The sequence below is a fragment of the Crocodylus porosus genome, unplaced genomic scaffold (genome assembly GCF_001723895.1).
Source record: "Crocodylus porosus isolate Cpor-Errol unplaced genomic scaffold, CroPor_comp1, whole genome shotgun sequence".
In the NCBI taxonomy this organism is placed as follows: domain Eukaryota; kingdom Metazoa; phylum Chordata; order Crocodylia; family Crocodylidae; genus Crocodylus; species Crocodylus porosus.
Genome location: NW_017728886.1, coordinates 73717956 through 73743044, shown reverse-complemented (window position 1 = coordinate 73743044; position 25089 = coordinate 73717956). Strand labels below are relative to the sequence as shown.

The 25089-nt window shown below is 38.8% G+C and overlaps 1 protein-coding gene across 1 annotated transcript in view; it reads left to right on the top strand.

The window, feature by feature from the left end:
* The window catches only part of TOPAZ1 (testis and ovary specific PAZ domain containing 1), a 68633-nt gene that overhangs the window by 22674 nt on the left and 20870 nt on the right, over nucleotides 1–25089 (top strand). The window contains exons 6-13 of the mRNA XM_019533662.1: nucleotides 1826–1941; nucleotides 4603–4688; nucleotides 5579–5713; nucleotides 12844–12907; nucleotides 16129–16280; nucleotides 16503–16595; nucleotides 16939–17054; nucleotides 19925–19991. Of these exons, the coding sequence (XP_019389207.1) occupies nucleotides 1826–1941; nucleotides 4603–4688; nucleotides 5579–5713; nucleotides 12844–12907; nucleotides 16129–16280; nucleotides 16503–16595; nucleotides 16939–17054; nucleotides 19925–19991 (829 nt within the window). The remainder of the gene's footprint in view (nucleotides 1–1825; nucleotides 1942–4602; nucleotides 4689–5578; nucleotides 5714–12843; nucleotides 12908–16128; nucleotides 16281–16502; nucleotides 16596–16938; nucleotides 17055–19924; nucleotides 19992–25089) is intronic.

Here is a 25089-nt window from a genome sequence, read left to right as displayed (position 1 = left end):
GATCCTTATCTTGCTGGGATCTGATGACCCCAGCTGACTTCCTGCCCTTTGGGCAGGGGGCTGGACTCGATGATCTCCCGAGGTCCCTTCCAGCCTAATGTCTATGAAATGAAATCTGTGAAATCTGAGGTAACTAGCCAATTGCCCTACTGTCTTAAGAAAGAATAAGGAGGCCTTCCCTGTTGCCCCCTCCTCTTTGTGCTCCCTCCAGGTCTCCCACTATCCCACTTACCTCAGGGCTTTGGTCTCCATCTCTCAGCGAACCTAGTTTAAAGCCCTCTCACTAGGATAGTGAGCTTGTCTGCAAAGGTGTTCTTCTCTCTTCATCAGGTGGATCCTGTCTCTTCCTAGCAGTCCTTGGAACAACATCCCATGGTTTAAGAAGCTGCTGAATCTTTGCTGGCACTACCACCTGCACAGCCATGCATTGATCTGTAGGATGCATCTACACCTGCAAGGGCCCTTCACCTTGACCAGAAGGATCTAGGAGAATGCCACCTATGCCCCCATCCTCTTCACTCTTGCATCCAGAGCCTTGTAGTCACTGTTGATCTGCTCAGGGTCACCTCTCGTGTGGTATCATTGGTGTCCCGTCCCCCCCCCCCCCATGGATGAGCAGCATGGGGTAGTAGTCAGAGGGTCGGAGAAGTCTCAGTAATCCTTCCATGACATCTTGGATCCAGGCTCCAAGCAAGCAGCAGACCTCCCAGGACATCAGGTCAGGCCTCCATTCCCTGCAGAAGGCGAGTTACCAACTACCCCCATCTATTGCTGCTTCTTCATAGCAGTGATCTCAATCCTCCCCACCTTAGGGATTTCTGGTCTGGCCTCTTCTACAAATGGAATGCATTTCTTAGCTCCATAATTGTTCTTCAGGCAAACCACTGCAGGTTGGGATGATGACTTCCTTTAGCTGCCAGAGGTCACAATCTTCCAGCTTCCACCTTTCTGGGAGTCCATGCCCTCCTTCCTTTCCTAGAACTGCCTCTGGCAGTCCTTTCTTCCTTCATAGGTTTCCTCCGGCATGGAATCGGTGAAGTCCTCATGGCAGAGGATGCTTCGGACCCTTGCTGCTACCTCCTGTAGCTCTTCCCTTCTCCTTAAGGACACCAGCAAAAGGCACTGCTCACATCAGGCTCCCCCCACCTGGCTGACACTGGAAGGAATTTCCTGTTGTACCACATGCAGCTGTATCACCTCACCCTTGGCTCCCCAGCTCTGGGCTTTCCTGGTACTTCAGGCTGCACCACCCACCATACCTTATGGGGAGGGGGCAGGAAACAACATTCGAAGGAGGCAAGGGAGCCCTAAGACCCCAGCTGCTGCTGCAGCCACAGTGATGGGAGAAGCAATGGTCAGTTGGGTGCTGCATGTTAACCCCTCATGGACTGCATGCAGGCCACTAGTTGGATAGCCCTGCATTAAGTAAATTCATAAGATACTAATTCTATAAACTCCTAAGGATTTTTTTTTGTGGCAGAGGTGATAAGGTATGTAGCAGTTTGTGGGGAAACTTCCCTATAAAGAGAAAAAAATAATTTGAACCTTCCATTCAGTTTAATGGTAGAATTTACAAGAGGCTTATATGTGCTGTGTTCATCCTGCTACTGAATTTGTCTTCTGTTTTCTCACCTGCTCACTTCTTTGATAGACATTATAAGGTTATCTTCCTCTAAAGAAAAGCTTTGGGGATTATTTGTCAGCCAGTGATACTTTAAAGTGGTTATCTTAAATTTTTGTGCTACCTAATTTTTGTTCTAAGTGTTGGATACTTAGAAAATCACTTGTTACATTTTGCTTAAATTGTTTTTCTTTTAATACTTAGCAGTGATTCTGAGTGTGCAGAATTTGTGAGCCCTGATCTTTCACTAGGATTGCAGCTGCCTTGCCTGGAAGTAAAAGCCCATCATGGAAGTACAGTACACAAACCCGGGATGAATGGTATTGTCTGTATTTGTAAACAACTTATAATATAATTTTGATTTTGTTTAATGTACTTTAGAAATTAGTCCAAGCTCCCTAAAGATAGCTAGACTTTTACTTGTTTTGTTTTGTTCTGTTTTTTTGCACAGGTGAAACAGTTAAGCTCTCTTTTGAAGACTGTCTCTCTAGGTTCTCATTCTTGGTTGCATGCATTCAGGCGATTAGGTTGGAATCTTCTGGAAAAAACATACTTGTTCTAATTGCAGGTGTCTTTTCCAGAAACTAGAACATCGGGATTAATAATTTATAAACTAATCCAACCTCAGTCTCTCTCTGGCTGTGTGGGCATAGGATTCTGAGGTCTTTCTAAGGGCGGTGCTTGTATCACAATATTGGCCATTTTCTTAGAGTATTTGTACTGCACAGCATTATGATAACACCCATATTTATCGAAATAAATAGGTTTTCAGAACCTGTTATAGTGGTGTAATACCTGTGGAGCCATGAACTGTATTTACAGTTAAGGGCCTTTATTCATTAATATGTTGACTAAATCTCATTATTTTTAAAAAGATCTTGCATAGACTCGCTCCCCATACGATAACTATGACATTCCCCTAGAGCAGGGGGAGGCAAAGTCCAGCCTGTGGATGAGATTTGGCTTGCAGCAAACTCCATTTCCCAGCAGCCCCTGCCTGTGTCACTGGCTGGTTTCCATGGAGACCCTAGGAGGGGCAGGGTCATGATGGCATTTGGAGGCTGGGGTTTCCCTGAAGACTGACCCAAGCAGTGCTGGCAGGGTGCAGGGGTGGGTAGGGAGCTGCTCCAGAGGATTTTGTGGTGGTGCTAGCATGGTCTGGAGCCGGGACCTCCTGGGGTCTCCATGGAAACTGACTGCGGTGACATGGGCAGGGGCTCATGGAAAATGCAGTCTGGCTGCTGGCTGGATCCATCATTTTGCCCACCACTACCCTAAAGCATATCCATAGTTTGATACAGAAGGCAAAAAAATACAGGGTATCTTTTGCAGATAAGTTGTCCTTTCAAATCTTAGTGCAGCATCTATTTAAGGAACCAGTAATTTTATAATTGTTTACTTAAATATATTTTGTAAATGTGGGTTATTTAAATTCTGCAGTTCGTTAATTGTGCACCTATCTGGTTTCAAGTTATGCTGCAAATTAAACATAATAATTGGCCCATTAGATAGACTACTGGTTCATCAGTTCTGTAGCATCGTATCATTCACATTTTTAGGGGGAGAAGGCAACTAGAAAATAAGCCTACTATAACAAATGTTTCTTTCTAAATATGCATTAGTTGATTTAAAAAGCATGATGGTGTATATCCCTTGTAAAAATCTTGATTTTTATTTTTAAAGGGTTTGTTTTTTTTTTAAACATTACTTCTAGTAAAAGCAGCTGCAAAAGCAGCCAAAACAGCAATAGCAGTGACTTCATAGGGGACTGCTCTTTCCCTGGTATTTCCTAGTTGAAAATCTGTGCGCAGCATTAGCATTGTATAATGCTACTGCTCTCTCTTCCCACTCCTGCTCCCTGAATGTGGCTTTGTGGAGGGAAAACTGCAAAAAGGACCTAGCCTCTGATTTCAGCTAATAATTCAGCTGCTTTCCCAGATGCTCCTGTGGTCTTCTGGATGCTCAAAACTTCCAACAGTTTTAAATGTTCTTTACCTGTCTTCTGCTAATAGGCAGCTTGGTCCAACCTTCTCTTTTCCTTAATTTTTTAACCTCAGCTTCACTTCACATATGATCCTATTCTGCCCTCATCATGTCCTCCTGATTCCTTTTTCTTCACTTTTTTTCCATGTAATATATTCTCCCAAAATAATTAAACCAATTAGTTCTGTTTCAAACCACCAACTTCTTTTTCATTTGTGTGTTGTATTCCTTTCCCAGCCCTGGGTGCCTAAACATGCTTTGATGCGTTCTAATTAGAACGCATTGGAGCAGACTCAGTCCCCTTGATTAAAGCCCCTGCAGGTTTAAAACTGGCCAGCGGGGTGCTTTAACTGACACTTGTCAAATGAGTTTTAGTTTAAGTGGCCTGTGGCCATTTTTAAATGTGCAGGGGCTTACTACACATGACACTGTGGTGTTTTAATTAGAGCAGCTGGTCTAATTAAAATGCCCACCCCCAAGCACGTGTACAGGTACCCCCTGTTTCCTATTTGGATTCAACAGTCTTTGTGACAAGGCCTACGACTGCTATTACAGGGTGCCTCAGTTGTCCTTTAGGCATTACCATGATAAACATAACTTCTGGGGCAGGGGGCAGCAATGTTGATTTGGAAATACAGAAGCTACTTACCAAGTGCTAGGGATTAAAGCTTCCAGTAGTTTCAGCTCATTTTTCTACCTTTATTTCTTTCTTACCTTAAAGAGAATAGACCTGTGCTAAAAAGGGGCAATTTGTAGCTGTTACACAGTTTAAAGGAGGCTAAGAATTACCTGTCTACGAGACATTATAATACTCATTAAACCACAGGTCCCTTAGATTATTATTTTTGGGTTGCACCTAATCAAGTATTCATTCTGCCTAGTATTATCTTTAAAACAATGCCCTGTTAGTTGCCCTGTTATTATTAAAAATAAAGATAATTAAGAGATTTTGTCCCATTTAATATACAGTTCATTTATGTTTATGTTCTCTATCATAGATTTCAGATATTCGGGCAAGTGCCCACTCTTGCCACATCCCAATTCTAACTGTTACGAACCATGGAAAATGGACAAAAGTGTACCAGTAAGTTGCTAAATACTTAAGGAATTATTATAATATAGTGTTAATTGCATTTGTTTGAGTATTTTATCAATTCTTAATAAAAATATGTAGAGATTTTATTGGCCTATGTAACCCAAAGTTTGTACCACCCTAAAATGTTATGGTCTAATGCAGTGGTTTTCAAACTGTTCTACAGAATCCTATTTTTTGTGATAGGTCATCAAGGGGTTCACAAAATGATTAGGGCTAATGGTGGAGCAGCCCAGGTCTCCTGGCTCCAACTCAGCTCTCACAGTCTACAAATCCAGAGATGGAGGTTCTCCGGCAAAAGAAGTGATATGAAAAGGTTCTGGTAGGAAGTTTGAAAACCACGGATCTAATGAATAAAACTTCTGAGGATGTTATCAGTGCTGAGAAGAAGGCTGTTCACAATGTACATATGTTGGCTTTTGCTTTACTAGAAAAACAAAATCAAGCAATATGTTCTGCCAGCTTTTGAGAAGAAGCTAAACAGTCCATTTATATTGGTCACCAAACTGGAACTCAGAAAAGTTAAGTTCTGTTCCCAGCTTAGTAGCTTGCTCTTGGATCTTGGATGAGCCAGTTCAACTTTTGTATTCATTTAACCTACTCTTAAATTTTGGGCATATTTTTTGATTGTCAGTTCTTCAAGGCACAGATTCTTACTCTGTGTTTTATACAATGCTTAGGACAATAAGCATGGATCTTTGTTTGATGTAAACATTGATCTTTGTTTGATGCCTTAAAGGTTGAAAAGATCTTTCCATTGTCTTCTACTGGTCATGTACATTTTTATTTTAAAATATAGTTAGTATCTTATATCTTCTAATATAATATTAATATGCTTATCTTTTTTGCAAAAAAAAAAGAAATGACTATTTGACTTGCAGGTTTCCCACTCCATCCAGAAAATCCTGGAGATTGAATTGCCCCGTAAATATTGCAGATTTTATTTCAATACGCTGCGTGGCTGTGAGAGAGCAGAATGTTGGTTTTGGCATGTTCCTGAGCAAGGAGATGAAAAGGTAATGGGTTTGGGGTTTTTTTTGAAGGAGGCGAGATGATGATAAATATTTTCATTTATAAAAATCAGAAAATGTTTCTGTATTCAGTTTTGAGTTCAGGCTGAGTTATCTTTAGGGTAAATCTACACTGCATGAGCCATATATCCTAGCAAGCATGTCCTACTCACCTGCTTGCATGCTCCAAGCCTGGAAATACACAGGTGAAGAGTCACTGGGGACATTTCCTTTATTGGTTACACTTGTGATCCTGGTCTCCAGGATGCTTGAGAGCAGCTGTTGGGTCTCACAAAGCAGCCTTCCCAGTGTATTTTCAGTTTTGGACAGTGTGAATAGGAATGGGTGGCTGGGGCATGCTCAAGAATATTTGCCAGGACATGCTTTTACCAACACTTTAGATGAAGCCCTCAGCTTCTAAGTGTATATATACAGTCTTCAGTCTCTAAAGAAGGAACCAAAAGAATATGCATAAGTGCCTTTTTAATTGCTTAGTAGATCATTGTACTGGAGAAGCTGTTGAAGTTGCACGGTTAGATTTTCAAATGATGAGAAACTGGATATATGTGCCTGCTTTTAGAAATCTCAGGGACATTTGAACGTGAATATCTCCAAGGACCCAGATAAAAAAACATGAAAATGTGTATATATTTGAAAGGTTTACATCATGGCATTCTTTGAAAGGTAGACGTGACAATGGTTTAAAGATACTGTAATCCCTTCATGTAAAGGATTCATCTTCAATGAATAGACTGTCAGAATGGGATTGACTTTATATATGGAGCATCTTTGCAATGCTTTCATGAGCATTGGCAGTATCCAGCTAATAGACACAAGTCATGTTTTGGATTTTACTTTAAAGATGCACTAAAATAAGAACCAAATGTTAAAAATCCAGCCTCCATGAGCTATTGTGAGCTGCAGTGTTTCTATTGAACTCATTGTTTTGCCTCCAAGGCCACAGTCTGCCACTTCGTAGCCTGGAAATACTTTAAGCCCTTTACTGAAAACTACGTGTACAAATCACACCAGTGATCCAGTTACTCAATATCCTGTTTTTTCACAAGGACTACTAACAGAAACTTCTGGGGGGGATAGGTGGACTCAGACAGGATGTTCCTTCCTCATCTCTGTTAATTACTATATAGTTTACAGCCTGAAACAACAGTTTACATCTTAGAACATGCTTATGTAGTAGGATGATATTACCAGTGTCTCATCCTTTTATGAACATCCATTTGTTCTTGAATCAGTAACACAGTGAGTTCCACAAGTTACCATTTTTATTTTGAAAAAATGTTTTTAATTTGTTTCCTCTAAGTTTCATTGAATATATCTTGGTTGGGTAAACAGTTTATCCTCCGTGTTGTTCCTCATTTGTATACTTTGAGTATAACCATTCTTTTTTTTCTCTAAAGTTTTACTTTTTTCTGTTCTCACACAGATAGACAGATTTTTCCATGTCTCTAATAGCTTCTATCCCCAAATTATTTTTTTAAATTTTTTTTTTATTTGGGATATTGTAACTAGAACTGAATAGAATATTCCTGGACAGAGTATATCACTAATTGATAAGAAGGCATTTCCAGTATCTTTTATTCTTTCTTTATACTTGCTAGTGTTTTACTTGGGTTTTTTGCCCAGTAATCAGCCAGAGCTATTTGTTGATATACTTTACCATAATAATATCCAGGTCGTTTATTGCAGTGTTCCTTTTATTTTGGAATCCAGAAACATGTACGACTGATTCAAACTCTTCCTTCCTTTATGTGTTACCTTGCATTTGTCAACATAGATTTTTTTAAGCCTGTTGTCATGCTACTCATAAACAGAGCTTTCTTAAAATAAAAAATCAGTAAGATTTCTCCCAGGACAAAGCCTTTTATTCTGGGATTTTACAAGCCTATTGCCCCACTTGAAGTACCTTTTGAAGAACTGAAATAACTTTGAATAGCCTGTGGAAAAAGTGTTAATTTGAGTTGACTGCCATTTAAGCTGCATATGTAAACAACTATCCCACACTTTTTTATGGGAGTCAAAACCTGGAACAGAGTCCTGGGATAAACTCGTCCTCTGTTTTCATTAGATGCCTATGGAGTTCTTAAGTCTTTTCTAGTGCTGACCACCTTAAATTTTGTCAGCCTCAAATTTTGTTAAACCATTGATCACCTTTTTCATCATCTAATAAATGTAAATGCCAAATATCATATATTGGCAATCCCACCATAACTTTTCTCTGAAAATCAAGCAGTTTTTCGTACTTTGGGGCAGAGATTCTTTAGCCAGTTTTCTTGCATGACAATTTAACTTCACAGAATTTAGCCTAATTCTCTTGGCTTACATAAAGTTCCTTATAAGAGGATATTAATAGAAGTCTACAGAAACTATATTGGCTTACTGACATGTCAGAAGAATTCTAGCAAATTAGAGCTGTGCAATTTTTTCTTCAAAGGACTTGCACTGTTTGCCATTCTCAGATATAGTATAGTTCAGCACTTCTCAGCCTAAAGATTAGGATCACTAGAGGTTTGCAGTTGTAGCTGGATGAAAAAGGCTTCTGAACCTTTTTTTAGTTGCAACGTAGGTTCACAATACAGAAAAAAATTGAGATCCTCTAATCGTGGTGTTTTAAATTATGCATTTAAAAATTTTAGGAAAGCAGTACCCAGGACTCATCTTTCACACCTCATTTAAAGATAGATAAAATATTTTGCTGCCCTTACGTATATGGGATCATGGCTGATTTTAATCAAAGATTGCGTATTTTTATTAGCAATTTGGGCAGTACAGTCCTAGATTCTTTCAGAAGTCTTTGACAAATACCAGATGGCTTATTTTAGTGCTTTCCCCTCTGATACATTAGTCTAACCTGGCTTCATTCTTTATTATATGAAAGAATAGGCCTGTGGTAGGTGTCACCCAGTTCTTTCTTTTGGTGATATGTAGAGGGAAGGTAAGTGATTTTTTTTGCAGATTTTTATCTTTAATCCCAAATAACATAATACACCCCACTAACTTCATCATAGATTTTCTGCTTTCAGCTGTTTGCTAGTCTCGAATTTGTCTTGTTCCTCTTAATTTTTATCTTAATATTTTAATTGCCATAGACTTATTCCTTTCTGTTAGTTTCAGTTGAGAAGCCTCCTTCATTCAGAGACCAGGAAAGGGTTTTTAAACCAGACTCAACATCAACCCTTTTCTGCAACCAAAACAGCTGTTTTACTGGAGAGTGGAGTTGTTAGAGGAAGTACATTCACATTTGATTGTCAAGCCAGTAATCTCTGCAGTCTCCAAAAATGTTGGTCTTTTACAATATGAATAAGGTTTATGCCTTAGACCTTGAGAAGATGGACATAGAGGCTACTCTCCTCTTCTATCAACCACAAAGATACTCGAAGTCAGCTGCTAATCACAAATATTTTAGTGCTGATTAAATTACCATCTGTCAACAAATCATTGTTACAACAGTCAGCATGTCCCAAAACAAACTAGAGTTTCTGGATCCTACCCATGCCTATCTCAAAATGTGGTATGTCTCATACGGTATACCAAATGCCCTCATGGAAATTATCACTATGTTAGTTAGCATTTTGGCCTTCTTCAGTTCTTCTGTAATCAAAATGTAGCAGCAGATCTATCTGATTGGTGTTTGTTATGCTAAACTGCGTAAACTGACAAATTTGAAGTCTTAAAGCATTTTTTTCATATGGAGCTTCAAAGAGGACAAACCTGCAGTCTGTTCCTTGCAGTACATATCTATTCTTGACTAATTTGGTGCAAAAGAGAAAGCCTGTTGATAGAAGTAGTAAACCTGGCTGTTTGGAGAAGTATCAGCCAATTGGCCAAATTTCTTTCTAATCTAATAACTCACAGTAGTGAAGAACATCTTAATTTTTGTTCCAGTTATTGTAAAAGGAAGAAAATAGTTGCTATTAAGCTTCATTGGGCATAGTAGATGTTATCACCTGACTAGCTGTTTTAACTGCTGAATTTTGTCCTAAACATCCACATCCTATTTGCATACTTAAACTAATTTGTGAAAAATCTATGAATACTTTCTAAGAGCAGGTATTATTACAAATTAATTCATTTCATATCCCATCTGTTCTTTGTGGAAGCCTTTGTAATATATAACTTTGGCTTACATGCTTTTCAAGCTCCGGTATATTATAGCTCTATTTCTTTTTTATTGTCATATTATACCTGCACAGATATGGGTAATTTAACTAATAAAACATAAGTTGTTCATCAGAAGTATGATTATCAGTTCATTTGCTTTTTACTTAGCTGGTGGTATCTTTTATGCTAGTTCCATCTGTTTATTTTGCCCAATACTTTTATTGAATATTTTACATTTATTATAAAAGGAATGTGTCTTGCAAAATTACTGCTACACTGGTGGTATTCTTTCCATCTAGTTGTGGTCATCTTTATTGATCCTATGAACTTTCAAGTGAAAATGCAGCAAATAAAGTAGAGAGGTCTTGGACTCAACACAATCTTAATTGCATCTTCATCCCAATTTAGGACCGCTAATGAAAATGACTTCTACTGTTGCTTATTTTTAGTCTTAGCAAATCTTAGTTTTACTCTCCCTGAATAATGATTGGTTGACCTTGGACATTTGCCATGTTAATCAGCTGTTCCCGTATGATAAATAATTATGTTTGCACCTTTCTCATAAAATTAGGTTTGGGGTTAGACAAATTATCTGCAGAGTCAACAGGGGAAACTTGATAAAGCAAGTGATTTACAAATATTATTTCAGTAGGCAAGATTAAGAAATGCTACTGTGTGGTGTTTCAGTAAAGTTTAACTTATTTCAGACTAGACCCATTTGGCAGTTGCTTAAACTGGCTGTTTCCACAAATTAAAGACTCCATTGGGGAAAAAAAGTCTTTAAAATTCGTTACATTTTCAGATACTAAAAATGTTATTGCTGTTTATAATTCAGTAAAATTGCATCATGAAGGTGAGTTTGGTCAAAATTCCCTATAGAATTTCAAGTTTTATATATCAGTTACTATCTAAATCTATTACAATTAGCTCCAAATTTAGACTTGCCCATTTTACATGGTCCATAGATTCAATTATACCCCTTGTAAATTGAAACAATTAAATCAACGAAAGTCTCATACAAGCTGGAAATGAAGCACACAATTAGGCTCTTTTATGCATGTAATATAGAGTTGTCTCTTGATTAAACCTTCTACAACTGGGTTTTCCAAGCAATTTCACTAATATTTGGAACTGTGAAAGCTCCAGATGCAGTCTTGGTATTTTGGGAGTTGATCCAAAGGAGGAGGAAAATAGATTCCAAAAGAAAGCAAACTAATTTACATACTTTAGGCATGTGCTAAAATTTTGTTTTGGAAATGCCCTCCACCACCTGGGTTTTTTGATTAAATGAGCTAACCCATTGCCAAGTTGATGCTATTTGTTTCAGCAGTCAGAGATCCCATATAAACTTTTTACCAAAGGGACTTATTTGTACACTGTTCAACTAAAAGGTGGCCCATGAAATTATGAAAAATTAAATTATTCTTTTTTAAGGATTTTATTTATAATCCCAGTATTGAGATTCTAAAAGCTAAAATTATTTGGTCTTATCCCCAAACTTGCTGATCTGAACACTATTTTAGAGAGGAAAAATTTCCTCAAGGGAAAGGAAGGCATAGGTTTTGACATTGTATGTCTAAGTCATTTAAAAGGGTTGTTCTCAATTTAGACCTTTTAGGCCACTTTTACATGTGCAGTGGGGGTGGACAGGGCAGCATTTTAATTGCAGTGATTCCAAGTGCTGTTAATTAAAGTGCTGCCGCATCTCATGTATCAGCATCCCCATGCTTTAAAATGATGGTGGGGGCACTTGAACTGAAGCTTGTTTGATAACCTTTAGATCAGGTGCCCCCTCTGCCATTTTTAGATGTGGGAATACTGATATATGAGATGTAGGAGGCTGCTGGAGCACAGTAATTGCCATGCTTCAGCAGACTCAATTAATAGTCTGCTCTGACGCACTGGAATTCCAGCATGTTGGAGCAGCCTCCATGCTCGTGTGTAGACACTTTTAAATATCTTGTTTTCGTAAGTACCATGTAAGACTATTAATGAAGAATGCAGAGAAAATTATTTAATTTTTCCCCATTACTTATTTTGCATAGTTGATAGCATATGTATGTACGTTTGGGTTGACTGTTCCCAAAATAATCATCTCTTTCCCACCCCTACCCCCCTTTCTTTCCAGTTGAAAATTTTTTTTAATAGAAAGGGGGGGGGAAATAGATAATTGCTTATACCCTATTCTTCCTGCCCCCACCACAAGTAATAAATCAAATGTACCTGAAACTACTTTTAATACTTCAACTGGCAAGATTACAAGATTTAATCTCTTGGTTTTTGCCATCTTTGCAAAACGCAGTGTAGCATATATGCGCATTGCAAATATTATAGGTGTTTTGTGTTTTGCATGGCAGTTTAAATATTTGAGATCTTGATGAAATAGTTCTCGAACATCTTTTCTTCTGGGGGTGGGAAGCTTCCTGGAATTTAAATAAAGTAATTGGTCTGTGGTGAAATGGTTTGATAAGTTCAAGTGATTTTAGGAATTTTTCTTAAGTGCCCTACCTTATGTTACTTTATGGGAGAGCAAAACTTATTCATAGTTCTCAGTTTTATTTCTAGACAGCCTTCTGATTTACAATTTCTGTGCAGAATTTTTTATACTACATTTTCTTTTTTTTTATACTTACACATTCCTTTCTTTTTCACCTTTAAATGTACTTTCATAAAATTAATTACTATTTTCGTTTCCAAACTTTTCTCTTGTTTAGTACAAATATCTGTTCAGGGAATTTGGATAAAGGTCTGAGTTAACACATATGTATAATTATGATAACAGCAGTTCCATTGGAAAAAACAACCCATCTAAAGTATCTTAAAGTTAATACCACTGGTTGTGCTCTGGCACTGCTTTTGTCTGCAGACCAGTTAGTTTATCCTGTCACGCTGCTTAATTTAAACAACCACAAGTATAAAGCTTACTTGCAGTAAAAAGATTGTCCCATGTTCCTGTGTTAGAATACAGCCTAATCTGAACTAATAGATTTTGCATTTCTCATTTTTGTCTTTTCTAGATTTGCATGGCAGTACTTAGGACATATATAAATATGAATGAAACAAGTCTGCTACAACGTGCAGGTATGATATAACACAAAGAGCCATGAGTAGAGAAGGTATAATGCTACATAAAATAATAAATAGCAGGTTCAGTTCATATATGAAGTGTTCTATATCCATTTTTGTTCAAACTTCTTAAGTTTAGTAGTTTTGTTGTAGACTGATGATCACAGTAGATATAGTTTTAAATTTATTCTGGGGGAGAACTTTGATACACTGGATTTAAGGTTAGGTGAATGAATCAATAGATTAAATGTAAAAACGTTAGAGGGATGTTGTAACAATTCTGAAATCAAAGATTCAAAACCCAAGAAATTCATAATTAATGTAACAATTGCATTTCATATCTTAACATATTTGTATTTTTACCAAGGCACACAAAAAGTCCTTTACTTTGCCATGTAGTGATACCATGCAGACACGCAGCTATGACTTCGTTATTTGTGTTTCCAGATGCATTCAGTATAATTCATTTTCCCCTTCGTGGCATTGTTACTGGGACTTGAGAAAAGGATAAGAATAGTTAAAAGAACTTACTTGCAAGGAAAAACTATGGTATATCAGAGATTAGGCCTATTTCTGAAGTCTGATTCATATTGTATGTGCTTTGCACACACGGCTCATCTACATGTGCAATTAATGTAGCTGAATAAACTCTGGTGAAGTTTGTGCTGGAGTTTATTGCTTCTGGATGCTGCCCCAACTGGCAGGGGAATCTGGTGGGTCAGCCTGCCAACCCAGGGCTGTTCTGATCAGGCTCAATATGGCTGGCTGGGGCATGAGGGTTCTTTAAATGCAGAGGTAGCCAGTAAGCAGCTCCCACACCGGAGCACTGTAACTGCCTCGGCCAATCCTGTTAGCATCTGCATGTACGTTGCAATGGAGTCTATTAGTTTACTCCATCGTAATACCACCACATGTGTAGATGGTGATATTTTAATGCAGCGCTGATAAGTCAGTTCTGCAGTAAGCCTTTTGTATAGGTGTGCCCACAGGGCCGCCTTATTTCTGTAGACCACTGTATAAGTATAGGGACCTGTTATGTGAGAATAGGCTCAAGGGGAAAGCACCGGGACCCAGAGAAAATAAATGTTTATAGCATGGAGTAATAGGCTTAAATTGCATTTATGATTATCGGTTTTAAAAGAGAACTAAAAGCAGTTTTGGGAACTATAATGTTTCAGCGTCTGCCATTTTTTAATTATACCATTGTCTTGTGTGTTAAAGCAGGGGGTTTCAACATTTTTTTAATAAGCGTACACTTGCGGGGGTGGGCAAGCAACATCTGCACGGCCCTGTCCTGTGAGCTAACAGTGTGGGGTTGCAGCGCTCTGTCCCCACCTGCCCCCACGTACCCCCTGGGACCTTTCACAGTTCCCCCAGGGGTACACATACCTGTGGTTGACAATCCCTGCATTAAAATATATTTGTTACCCAAAGTCCTACTCAGAAGGGAAGAATGACTCTACTGGGAAAGAATTTGGGGCAAAGCATCCACACCTGAAGACAGGAGGGCGATCCCTAGACAGGCTTAGCAAATGGGCAGATGAGAACCCAATGGTGTTTAACACTGAAAAATGCAAGATTCTTCACCTTGGGAGGAAAAACCTGCAGCATCCTTATAGGCTCGGCAGTGCTACGCTGGCTAGTACTACGGAAGAGACTTGCAGGTCATTATTGACTACAAGGTGAACATGAATCTGCAGTGCGATGCTGCAGCTAGTAAAGCGACCAAAACGCTGGCTTGCATCCAAAGATGCTTATCAAGCAAATCCCGGGTCATCATTCTCCCTTTGTACTAGGCCTTGGTGAGGCCGCAGCTGGAGTACTGCATCCAGTTTTGGGCCCCACAATTCAAAAAGGATGTGGAGAAGCTCGAGAGAGTCCAGAAAAGAGCCACGCTTATGATCAGAGGTCAGGAAAACAGACCTTACAACAACAGGCTGAGAGCTATGGGGCTCTTCAGCCTGGGAAAGCGCAGGCTAGGATGATCTGATGGCCACCTGTAAGTTTATCGGGGTGACCACCAGTATCTTGTGGGACGTTTGTTCACCAGAGCCCCCCAAGGGATGACGAGGTCAAGTAATTATAAACTACTGCAAGACCATTTCAGGCTGGACATAAAGAAGAATTTCTTTAATGTCCAAGCTCCCTAAGGTCTGGAATAACCTGCTGTTGGAGGTGGTTCAAGCACCTACACTGAACGCCTTCAGAGTAAATTGGACGCTTATCTTGCTGGGATCCTGTGACCCCAGCTGACTTCCTGCCCTTTGGGCAGGGGCCTGAACTCAATGATCTTCTAAGGTTCCTTCCAGCTCTAATGTCTATGAAATTGAAATGAACATTGTGTGTGTGTGTTCATTCATATATATAGAACTGACAGTTTTTTCTCTAATCTGTTATGTGGTAAAATGCTTGGTCGGGGGGTTCAAATAAAGCCCAATTTTTAGCATGATCGTTTAGAAAATATTGTATTGTTGGCTGGAATGCCTATACTTTAATTATCTATTAGGAAGAAAGGAAAAGTTCTACTGTTTGGGACATTTTAAGTCTATATTGAACAAAGCGTAGCTCTGAGAAGCCCCTGCATCTTTAGAGGGTCTGGACTAAGTATAATACCTCTTTTTTCTGTTTCTACCTCTTATGTGAAATTGTCGAGTGACTGTGGGGGTTTATAATAGAACATGGATAATTTTAAGCACTCTGACTGGTGGTATGGCTAGCATAAAATAGATGCGTTTAGCACACAGGTCACCGTGTGGCAGCCATCTCTGTTTTCCTGGGTCATGACTGTGTATTGTACATCTATAAGGTTATTTTGCAGGTCATTCCCAAGACAGGCCTGTCAGGCTGTGTGTTCTTGCTGGTCATCAACTGGCCAACCAACAGCAGTGTGGTTTGGAAGGGCAATCAATGTGTGTAAATGAATGTGCTGCACCTGTTTTGATCTGGGTTAAAATCCAGGACAGCTAACCCCATGTCAAATTACACATCTGTCTACAGCCCAAGGAAAACTACTGCCAATGATTGAATGTGTAATATGTCTGGGGGATAATTCCAAAAATTAAATCAGTCTGGCTCCCATTAACACGGAACTTGTGACTAAATATTTTCTTTTAATTTTCTTTGTTTTCTTCTGTTCATATTAAGAAATAGCTACTGTAATTAAAACCTGCTTCGGGGAATAAGTTGTTTAAAAATAATAATAAGATGAACTGACTGCTCCAATTGATTCTTTCCAGTCCAGATATTTATGAATTACTACAGAGAAGTTATTCCTGGTGTGCATTTTGATTTACAAGTTCTGAATGACCTTCTGATTGCTTTGCTCAAGCACTGCTTGTTGAAGGAAGTATTTCCGCTGTTAAACATTGGTATAATGATTAAAAGGCTGGTGAGTGAAACTGAAACATTTTGAATGACTGATTCATGGGATGATAATTCTTCTATTACTAACCATTCACTGTAATTGCATTTCTGTTTTTATTTTTGATACCAAGTTCTTTAATGCAAAACCATAAGTAAAGCAGTCATAAACTACTCTTAAGAAAATGCTAAACTGTCTATTGGAAATTAATCATTCTGAATGGGATTTTTTTAAATATTTTTTGTTTAGCCACCTATTGATGTGATTCTGAAAGTGTTTGAACATGTGGCTTCCATGAATAATAGAGAGGCTGTGCCTAAATTAATAGATGCCTTTTGTAAGGTAGGCCTTTAACTATTCCATTATGTCCTTTTATCATAGAATCAATGAGTCGGAAGGGACCTAGACAGATCATCTAGTCGCCCCCCCCCCCCCAAAATTTTTAAATTGTGACTGATTTCAAAATTCAACTTAAAGTATTATAAAGATAGAATTGAAATAAGCAGTTGGTTATATTGTTGTAGCTGCTCTCTTTGTAGTTTTTCCGTTCATCCCTTTTCTTTGAAGTCTTACTTTCCATTAAGTATTTTTCCCATAGTACATTACTACCTGTGCCAGTTATTGCTGGAAACCTTTTGAAAAAGCTAAATTTTATGCATATCTTCAATTTCTTTTGATACCACAGCTTTTTGATGCCGGAATGGGTTTTGAGTCTGAACATTTTAACTATATTGTTAAGTTCCTTCACCAATTGCAAGTTTCCAGTCAGGAAATAAATACTGTTTTGAACATAAAATCCAGGTGCGTATTTAACATAGGGAATTATTGAATAGCTAATATACAAAAGGTATTTAATAATTTTTTCATGCTTTCATTTATGTAAAGATTAGATTTCATTATTTTAGGATGCTGCTAACTGGAAAATTTAAATCATACTTTTGTACAAATAGGTTTAAGCATAGGAACATAAACATAAGAACATAAGAAGTTCCATCCTATGTCAGACCAACAGTCCATCTAGCCCAGTATCCTGTCTCTGAGAGTGGCAGAAATGGATGTTTTAGAGCAGCGCTTCCCAACCTGGGTCGCAACTGCAAATGGATCACAGCATCAGTGGATGGGGTTGCAATAAAAAGGGATCTGGGTTTTCCACTTGCTGTAGAAAAACATGGATTTTCTCCTTAAACAGAGAAAAGGCAGGTTTTCTCTGTTAAAGGAAAAAATAATGGATTTCTCTTTTAAAGGAGAAAAACATGGGAAAATGTGGAACTCCCCCAGCCTGCAAGGGGAAACTCAGTCTGCAAGGGGCTGCTTGGGTGCTGGAGGGAGCAGGGGTGGGCGGTCGGAGGCAGGAGGTGCCATGTGCATGTGTATCAGCCAAGCAGTAGTGGAGAGTGGGTCCCACAGCTTCTTTCAAGTAAGTGTGCGGAGGGGCACAGGCAACGTGTTGGGAAGAAGGGGGGGCACAGATGATGCAGGGGCAGGAGGGCACATGCCCCCCCAAGATTTCTGTGCCTACAGCAGGGCATGAGGCTGCAGCAGGGCTGGACCATCTCTAGGTGGCAGCAGCTGCCTCCATGGCCCCATGGGCGGCGGTGCAGAAGGGAGTGCTGTGCCACCATGGCTACCAAGTTGAGGCACAGCAGCAGCAGCGGTGTGAAGTTATGCCCCATGCTGCTGCCAGGTGGCCAGGGGTCCGTGGTGCTCCCTCCTGTGCTGTGGACCTGTGCCTGTCTGCTGGGCTACAGAGTCCCCAGGGGGAGGGCAGGGAGCCCCAAAGTGAACAGCCCACATCCTTCCCCCTTGCCCCATGGGCTCTGCTCCAGGTGTATCATCCACAGGGGAGGGGAAGGGGGGTTGAAAAAGAGCTGGTTCTCCACTCCAGCCATAGCAGTTGCCACCACCTCCCGTAAGCAGCAGCCAGGGCTCAGGCGCTGCTTTGGGAGTGGGGGGGCTACAGGTAGGGAGTTGAGGGTCCATGCTGAGGAAATGGGGTCATGCTGAGGAAAAGTTTGGAAAGGACTGCTTTAGAAGGAGAGCGTTGAACCAGATATATAGAGAGTGATCTATCCCCTATTGTTACCCTCTCTGGCATCCACTGTTACTGGTTTAGAGATGCCAGAGGAAACGCTTGCAACTGTTCCGCTCGGGTATTAATAAATCTGCTATTACGAAATCTGTCATCTGTGAATTTGTCTTGTCCCTTTTTTAATCTGGTTATGCTGTCTGCCTCTACAGCCTTCTGTGGCAATGAATTCCGCAAGTTAACTCTACACTGCATAAAAAATACTTTTTCTTTTAGTTTTAAACCCATTTCCTAATTTCATTGGGTGCCCCCTCATCTGAGTATTTTAGGACTTGGTGAAAAGCACTTCACTGTTTGCCGTGTCCACACCTTTCGTAATTTTATAGACCTCATATCCACCCTCAGCCTTCTTTACAAACTGAAGAGTCCTAGCCTTTTGGTCTCCTGGTTTGGCAATTGCTCCATCCCCTGATCATCTTGGTTGCATTCTGTCATTTCATGCCAACTGTATTGACAGGTGCTGTTAATTTTATTAGAAGTGATAACATCAAGAATAGAGGATCAAAAGATTTCGGTTTTTACTTCAGATATTAAGGTTTTTCCACAGCACTCGTGATCATAAAATTCAATTGGATATGATACTCCTATCAGTGCTACAGTTTTCTTCATGATTATGGACAAATCACTGAATTGCTGGGAGGCCTTGCACTGAGTTTTTTTTCTTCTTCTTTTTGATCTTCAGGTCGTGTTATACTTCTGTGCCTGCATCCCGACCTGTAAATTTAATCTACTCTATTTAGCTCACAGAAAGGTTGTGAAATAAATGTCACTTCTTGTGCACTTACTTTCAAGAAGTGAAAGTAAAGCACTTCTTGATTCTCAGATACCATATAAATTCAAAATACAGTTTTAACAATAAAATTGTAAAAATTTAATTCTACAGCTTTTCATATTATTTCTTTATAGAAGTATAGAGGTATCTTTCAACCAAGCAGTTCAGTGTTCTATCAACACAATATATTTATAAAACCTACGTGAATTAATTAATGTCACTTTACAGATATGGGCAGGGATTCACAGAGAAGTGATGTGTGTAGTGTGTTGCATTGTCAGTGGCAGAGCCAGAATAAAACCATCACTGGATCACATTTCTTTTATCTAATTTGACAGAAATTTTTACTCCGGGAATGTAGTACAATATGATGCTCAGTTTACATTGTCTGTTTGATGTCTAAATGGTATTACATCTGAGATAATGAAAACTTTTCCTGCATGTTAGTTCATCTTTCTGTGGAAATAGATGAACTAACTTGCAGAAAAAGTTTTTATTATCTCAAATGTAATACTAAAATGAAATCTTTCTGTGGAAATAGTCAAATTAAATCTAACTACCAACTATCAAAAACTTATGTCTGAACATGCTTATTAAATTTCATGTTTTTGTGTTCTTTATGCTTGCTGTCTGTTGTATATTTCATAGACATAGTATACTAAAGCAAAAATGACAATTTTTAATCTATAGATGAGGAAATATTTTTGCTGTTTCCTAGTTGGGTTATGGGGTTTTAGAAAGGTAACTCTAGGAATGAAGAAACTGGCTAATTTCAATACAGATACTTTAATTAATAGTTTTCTCTTGTCGAAGGTTTCAAGCAAAACAGTTTAAAAAGAACTGGCTTTGTGACATAAATATGGCAATAGCTGAAATTCAGGTACAGTATGAACACCTAATTTTTTAAAAGAACTAGCTGCACAATGTTCAGTCCTTGATATCCAGTGAAAAGACTTTATATGTTATAACATGATGGGTCAGTAAGACTTTTCTATGGTTATTTGTAATTTGCCTTAAATTAATTTGGACCTCAAGGCATTTTTTTTTCCCCCTAACACTAAGTGGTGCCATTTACCTCTTTAAAACATTTTCTCATTTTCATGTGAACTGAAAAACTATCTGCTGATACTAGAATTCGGAGTCTTAGGTTTAGTAAAGCACTACAAGATCTTCATTACATAATTCAGTGAGCTACTGTCATAGTGCTACCATTGAAATAGGGATTGTTAAGGTGCCTATTAAATTTTATTTTGTGATTTGGTAAAATAGTGGTGTATTTCTGCTTTTGATCTGTGATGCTATACTGTTCCTTACCAGAAGTATAAAATAACTGTCACTTCCTATTGAAATGATTCGTATATAGAAGCAATTCCGGAAGGAAACTAATTGGAATGCTTACTAAAAATATTAATTAAAAAATATATTATTTTTTCTTGATAAACATTTTTATTGTTATGGGTAATGCATATATATTTGCAGTAGCAGTAATAGTGCATGTTTTTAAAATATGTATATGTAATTTTTTGGCATAATTCACTTGTTTAATATTACTTCTGCATTTCTTTTCAGGTTTAAATAGAAGTTACTTATTGAATACTTATATGTACACTTATTATAGATGTAGATGTGATGTAATTGGGTTAACTGAAACTTGGTGGGGTAGTTGATATGACTGGAATATTGTCATGGATGTGGGCATACCTTGTTCAGGAAGGACAAGCAAAGGAAAACGTGATGTTACTTCATGTATAAAAGTGACATGCACTTGTTCTGAGGTACTGCACAAAGTGTGAGCTAGACTTGCTGAAAGTCACTGGGTTAAGATTGAATATGAGAACAATAAAAACAATGTCATTGTGGATATCTGCTGTTGACCACCAAACCAGGAGAAGGAAGAGGGCAAGGCTTTTTTCAAACAGCATCTGAATAGTGTAACCTGGTGCTAATGGAGGTGGGGGCATTTTCATTTGCAGTGACATCTCTTCAGAAGGTAATGTAGCAGTGCAGAGGCAGTACAGCAAGTTTTTGAAGCATGTTATTTTTCAATAGAGATAGGGGCGTGTAAGAGAAATATGGAGTCCTAATACGTCCTGGTTGCGGGGAGCACTTCTCATTTTGGAAATAGAGGAGTTCTGTTTGGTTTCTAATCTGAATTAGAATAAGTTTTGAAATACATTTCTGAAGATCATGTTTTTCACACACATTTTATTGGAGTTTTCATTATTTTGGGGTGTGCAGTACAACTGTACCACAGTTCTCCCTCTGTCATAGGCTCTGTCATTCCCCTCCAGTCCACGTGCCTTGCTCCCACACAGCAGCAGTGGTGCCTGCCCGTCCACCTGCGTAACGCACCATGCTGCTCCATCTCCCTAGCTGGACTGTTACATGCTCCTGCCTGCAGGAATGTCTCTGACTTGGGGGCAGGAGGTGCCAAAACACAAGTTCACCCAGGCTCCCATTTTCCCTAAGGCTGGCTTTGTTGCCACACACTCATGCACAGTAGAGTCAGTAGAGAAAAAACAGATCATGTTAGTTGGATGATTTCAGGACTTCTGTTTCAATTTTCATTGACTGGGATGGCCTACAAAATCCAGGACTGTCCCCGCCAAACCGGGATGTATGGTCATCCTAACAAAAGACCATCCTGGCTAAGCAGCAGACTCTTCCAGGAGCTGAAATTTAAAAAGAATTGTACAAAAAATGGAAGCTTAATTTGATTACTAGGGATGAAGATAAAGTGTAGCATGGGCATGAAGTAAAAAAATCAAGCTGAGGCAAAAATTGAGCAAAGGAAGTAAAGGGCAGCAACAAAAGCATTCTACAAGCATATCAGAAGTAAGAGGAAGACCAAGGAAAGTGTAGGTCGCTTACTGACCACAGAGCTATCTGATAATGGATGATGCAGAAGATGCTGAAGTATTTAATGCAGGGGTTTCAAACTCATCCAGCCCCATGGTCCTATATGAGTGGAATGTGGTGCAGCCCCTGGACCGGATCAGGTTTTAGTTGGTTCTAGATCCTTTGTAACAGCTCATTTATCTACCATTTTGGTCCTCTGCATCTTCTCAAGTGCATCTGGAGCATTCTTCTTTGGCAGTGTACTTTGGCTATATAAGCAGTGAAATGGTCTGAGCCACCTTATGGGTGTCTTCTAACCAACCTGGTTCAACTGTTTCTTATGTGCCACCCTCGCTAGGGGTAGGTCTACCAGCTTCATGAGATGGGTTACCAGGGAGCTCCACCTCAGAGGAGTTAGAACAGGCGGCTCAACTAATTTTGTTGGACATTTTGCACCACCCAAGCTCATCTAAGGTGTCACTGCCCATCACTGACGTAGTAAAGGATCCAGTCAAACTATTGCAGTAAAACCCAGAAGTGGTCCTACCTACTAATAAAAACATGGACAGGAAATATTGAGTTCCTTTGGAAGGAGTAGAGCTCTTATGTCCTGTCTTTTCCTCTTCAGTTGTTTTGACAGCTAACAAGAATGCAGTTATGCAAGTCCATCCACAAGGACAAGCAACCAGAGAGGGCTGGACCTTGTTGGAAAATGGTCCTATTTTTCCTTAAGTTTCTGCTCTGGACTTTTAGGGTTTTACCTCTGGTTCTGCACCTGCTGACAGCAATAGAATGCTTTGTACAAACCTTCATTTCACAGATTGTACCTGACTTTAAAAGATCCATCTTCATCCATAGGAGGAAGAACTGTACTAGTTCAACCAACATGGCAAAATGGGCATGACTTGTTTAGCGCAGTTGGTCAAGGGACATTTCTCTTGACCTGTTTTCTATTGTAGATGCACATTCCTGTTGGAAGTCAAACGTTGTCAGTCTCTGCAGTCTCTATCAGGATTTATCCAGCAGCTATCTTTACCCACCAAGCACCAGTAGAGGAGAGACCCCATTTCTTCACCAACTGCCCTCAGATTCCTCAGAGGCTTGGCTGTAGCCCTTCTTCATGTAAGGGACCTTGTCATGCAATTCAACCTGAACTTGGTCTTGACATTCTCTTGGGGCAGCTGTTTGGGCCTTTGCCGTCTCCATGGACAGGTAGAACAATGAGGAGACCTCATTCTTAGGGATAAATATCTAAGCAAAAAGAATGGTTGAGTTATAAGCTGTTAGGGTAGATCCTTTCCTTGGTATCTTCTGTCCGGATAAGGCAATCTTGAGGACACATCCAAAGTTGTCATACCTGGTCTCTGAATTCCACCCGAGCGCTCAGATTATTTTACTAGTGGTCTTCCCTAAGCCTCATTCTGTGGCAGCTAACCTTTACACTTTTTAAACATCAATAATTTTAATTTATTTTTTATTTAAACTGGATCAGACCTTTCTGAAAAATCCTTGCAGCTATTTATCGCTATAGCTTGTGTCTCCCTAAGTGATATCTGCAAGGCAGATACCTGGAGCTTGACAGCATATTTTTATTAAGTATTATGCAACCTGGGAAGCAACATATGGTAGAACAGTCCTTCAGTCACTGTTTGCATGGGGAACTCCAAGACCTCCCTCCATGTATGTATGGGCACATATGTGGGCAATTACTCAAAGAAGAAAAATTACAGTAATTGGAGTTTGCATATAACCCCTTTCCTCCTTATTGTTTTCTTGCACAACACATTTTAAGGGGAGATGAGTAGAAAGTACACCCTGCCCTTTATCCTTTTGGGTGTGAAATACTATGAACACTGCTAAAACAACAGATCGGTAGTCCAAGGCTTAGAGCATGATGCACTTCAACAGAATGAATATGCATATGAGAAATTATTTTAAAGAATTCCAGTTATTGATAAGTAACAGTGTTCAATTTTTTAAAAGCTTGAAAATGGAATAGCAGTAATATGAAAGAGTGCAGTTGTACTTTCATGCAATTTTGGGTTGCTGTTGGAAAAAAGATGTTTAATATTTTTCCAATGTTATCTAATAAGTTAGACTCGTAATCAGATGTTGAGATACAGAAAACTCGCAGTCATTTTGTAGGGTACAGGAAAGGTCAAAATTTATGGTTTTTATATGGTTAGGTAAAAGATAATTTAATTAACTTTTATACGCAGTTGCAAGTTGTATGTTTTTGGAGAAGAGCAATATTAAACAAGTACAAAATGGAAGCTAATTTGGATAGAAACTGCAGAAAAAGATTTGAATGTGAACAGCAGGTTGAACAGCCCTTTTTAGTTTGACAGTAACAATACAACAATGGAATGGTACACACTGGAATTTGGAATTTTCACTGAAATGACTGATACTTAAATGACAAAGAGTGAAGAAAACAGGATTGGAAGACAAGATAGTTAAACAGGAATTAATAGAATCTTAAAGGAAATTGTAATTATACATGTGAATTCTTGAAATAATGCGAAATGTAGAATGCTAAACGGATGTATTGTAAAAATTAATGTCTCAAGACAGAGGATCATTTATCTGTAGACCTTAAGACAGGATACTACATCTTAAATTCCCTCAGTGATGCATTTTAACTGATTAATGGCTCATCAATAAGGGTGTTTAGAAGTTCAGGTAGCTCATTGAAAATATTATAAAAAATAACATATATTTACTAGCTGCATTTTGACTCCCTAGAAGTCATGACAGCTATACTTTCTAAGTTTTATAATGTTTCCTGTTCATTTTCATAAACTTCCCTTGCTCTTCAAACAGCTGTTTCTTAGTTTTCTTTGCATTAAACTGTGTTAGACAGTTGTGGCCTGTGTCTTAGTGCAGTATTCTCAATGCCTTTTGTTTTAGCACATCTTACTATTTGGGGGGTAGAGTCGTGTGTCTAAAAACAATTCCATTCATTTCACATCATTGAAGAGCATAAGAACATACTTCCCTTTAGTAGAAAGTGATTTTTTTTCTTAATTTCAGCATGATCCCAAAAATGTACTGGTTAAAAAAAAAAAAAATCTGTGGAGTTTTTGTCTTTGGAAAGGTACAGAAGGCTAAGGTATATTTTCAATAAAGTTTAGACAAAC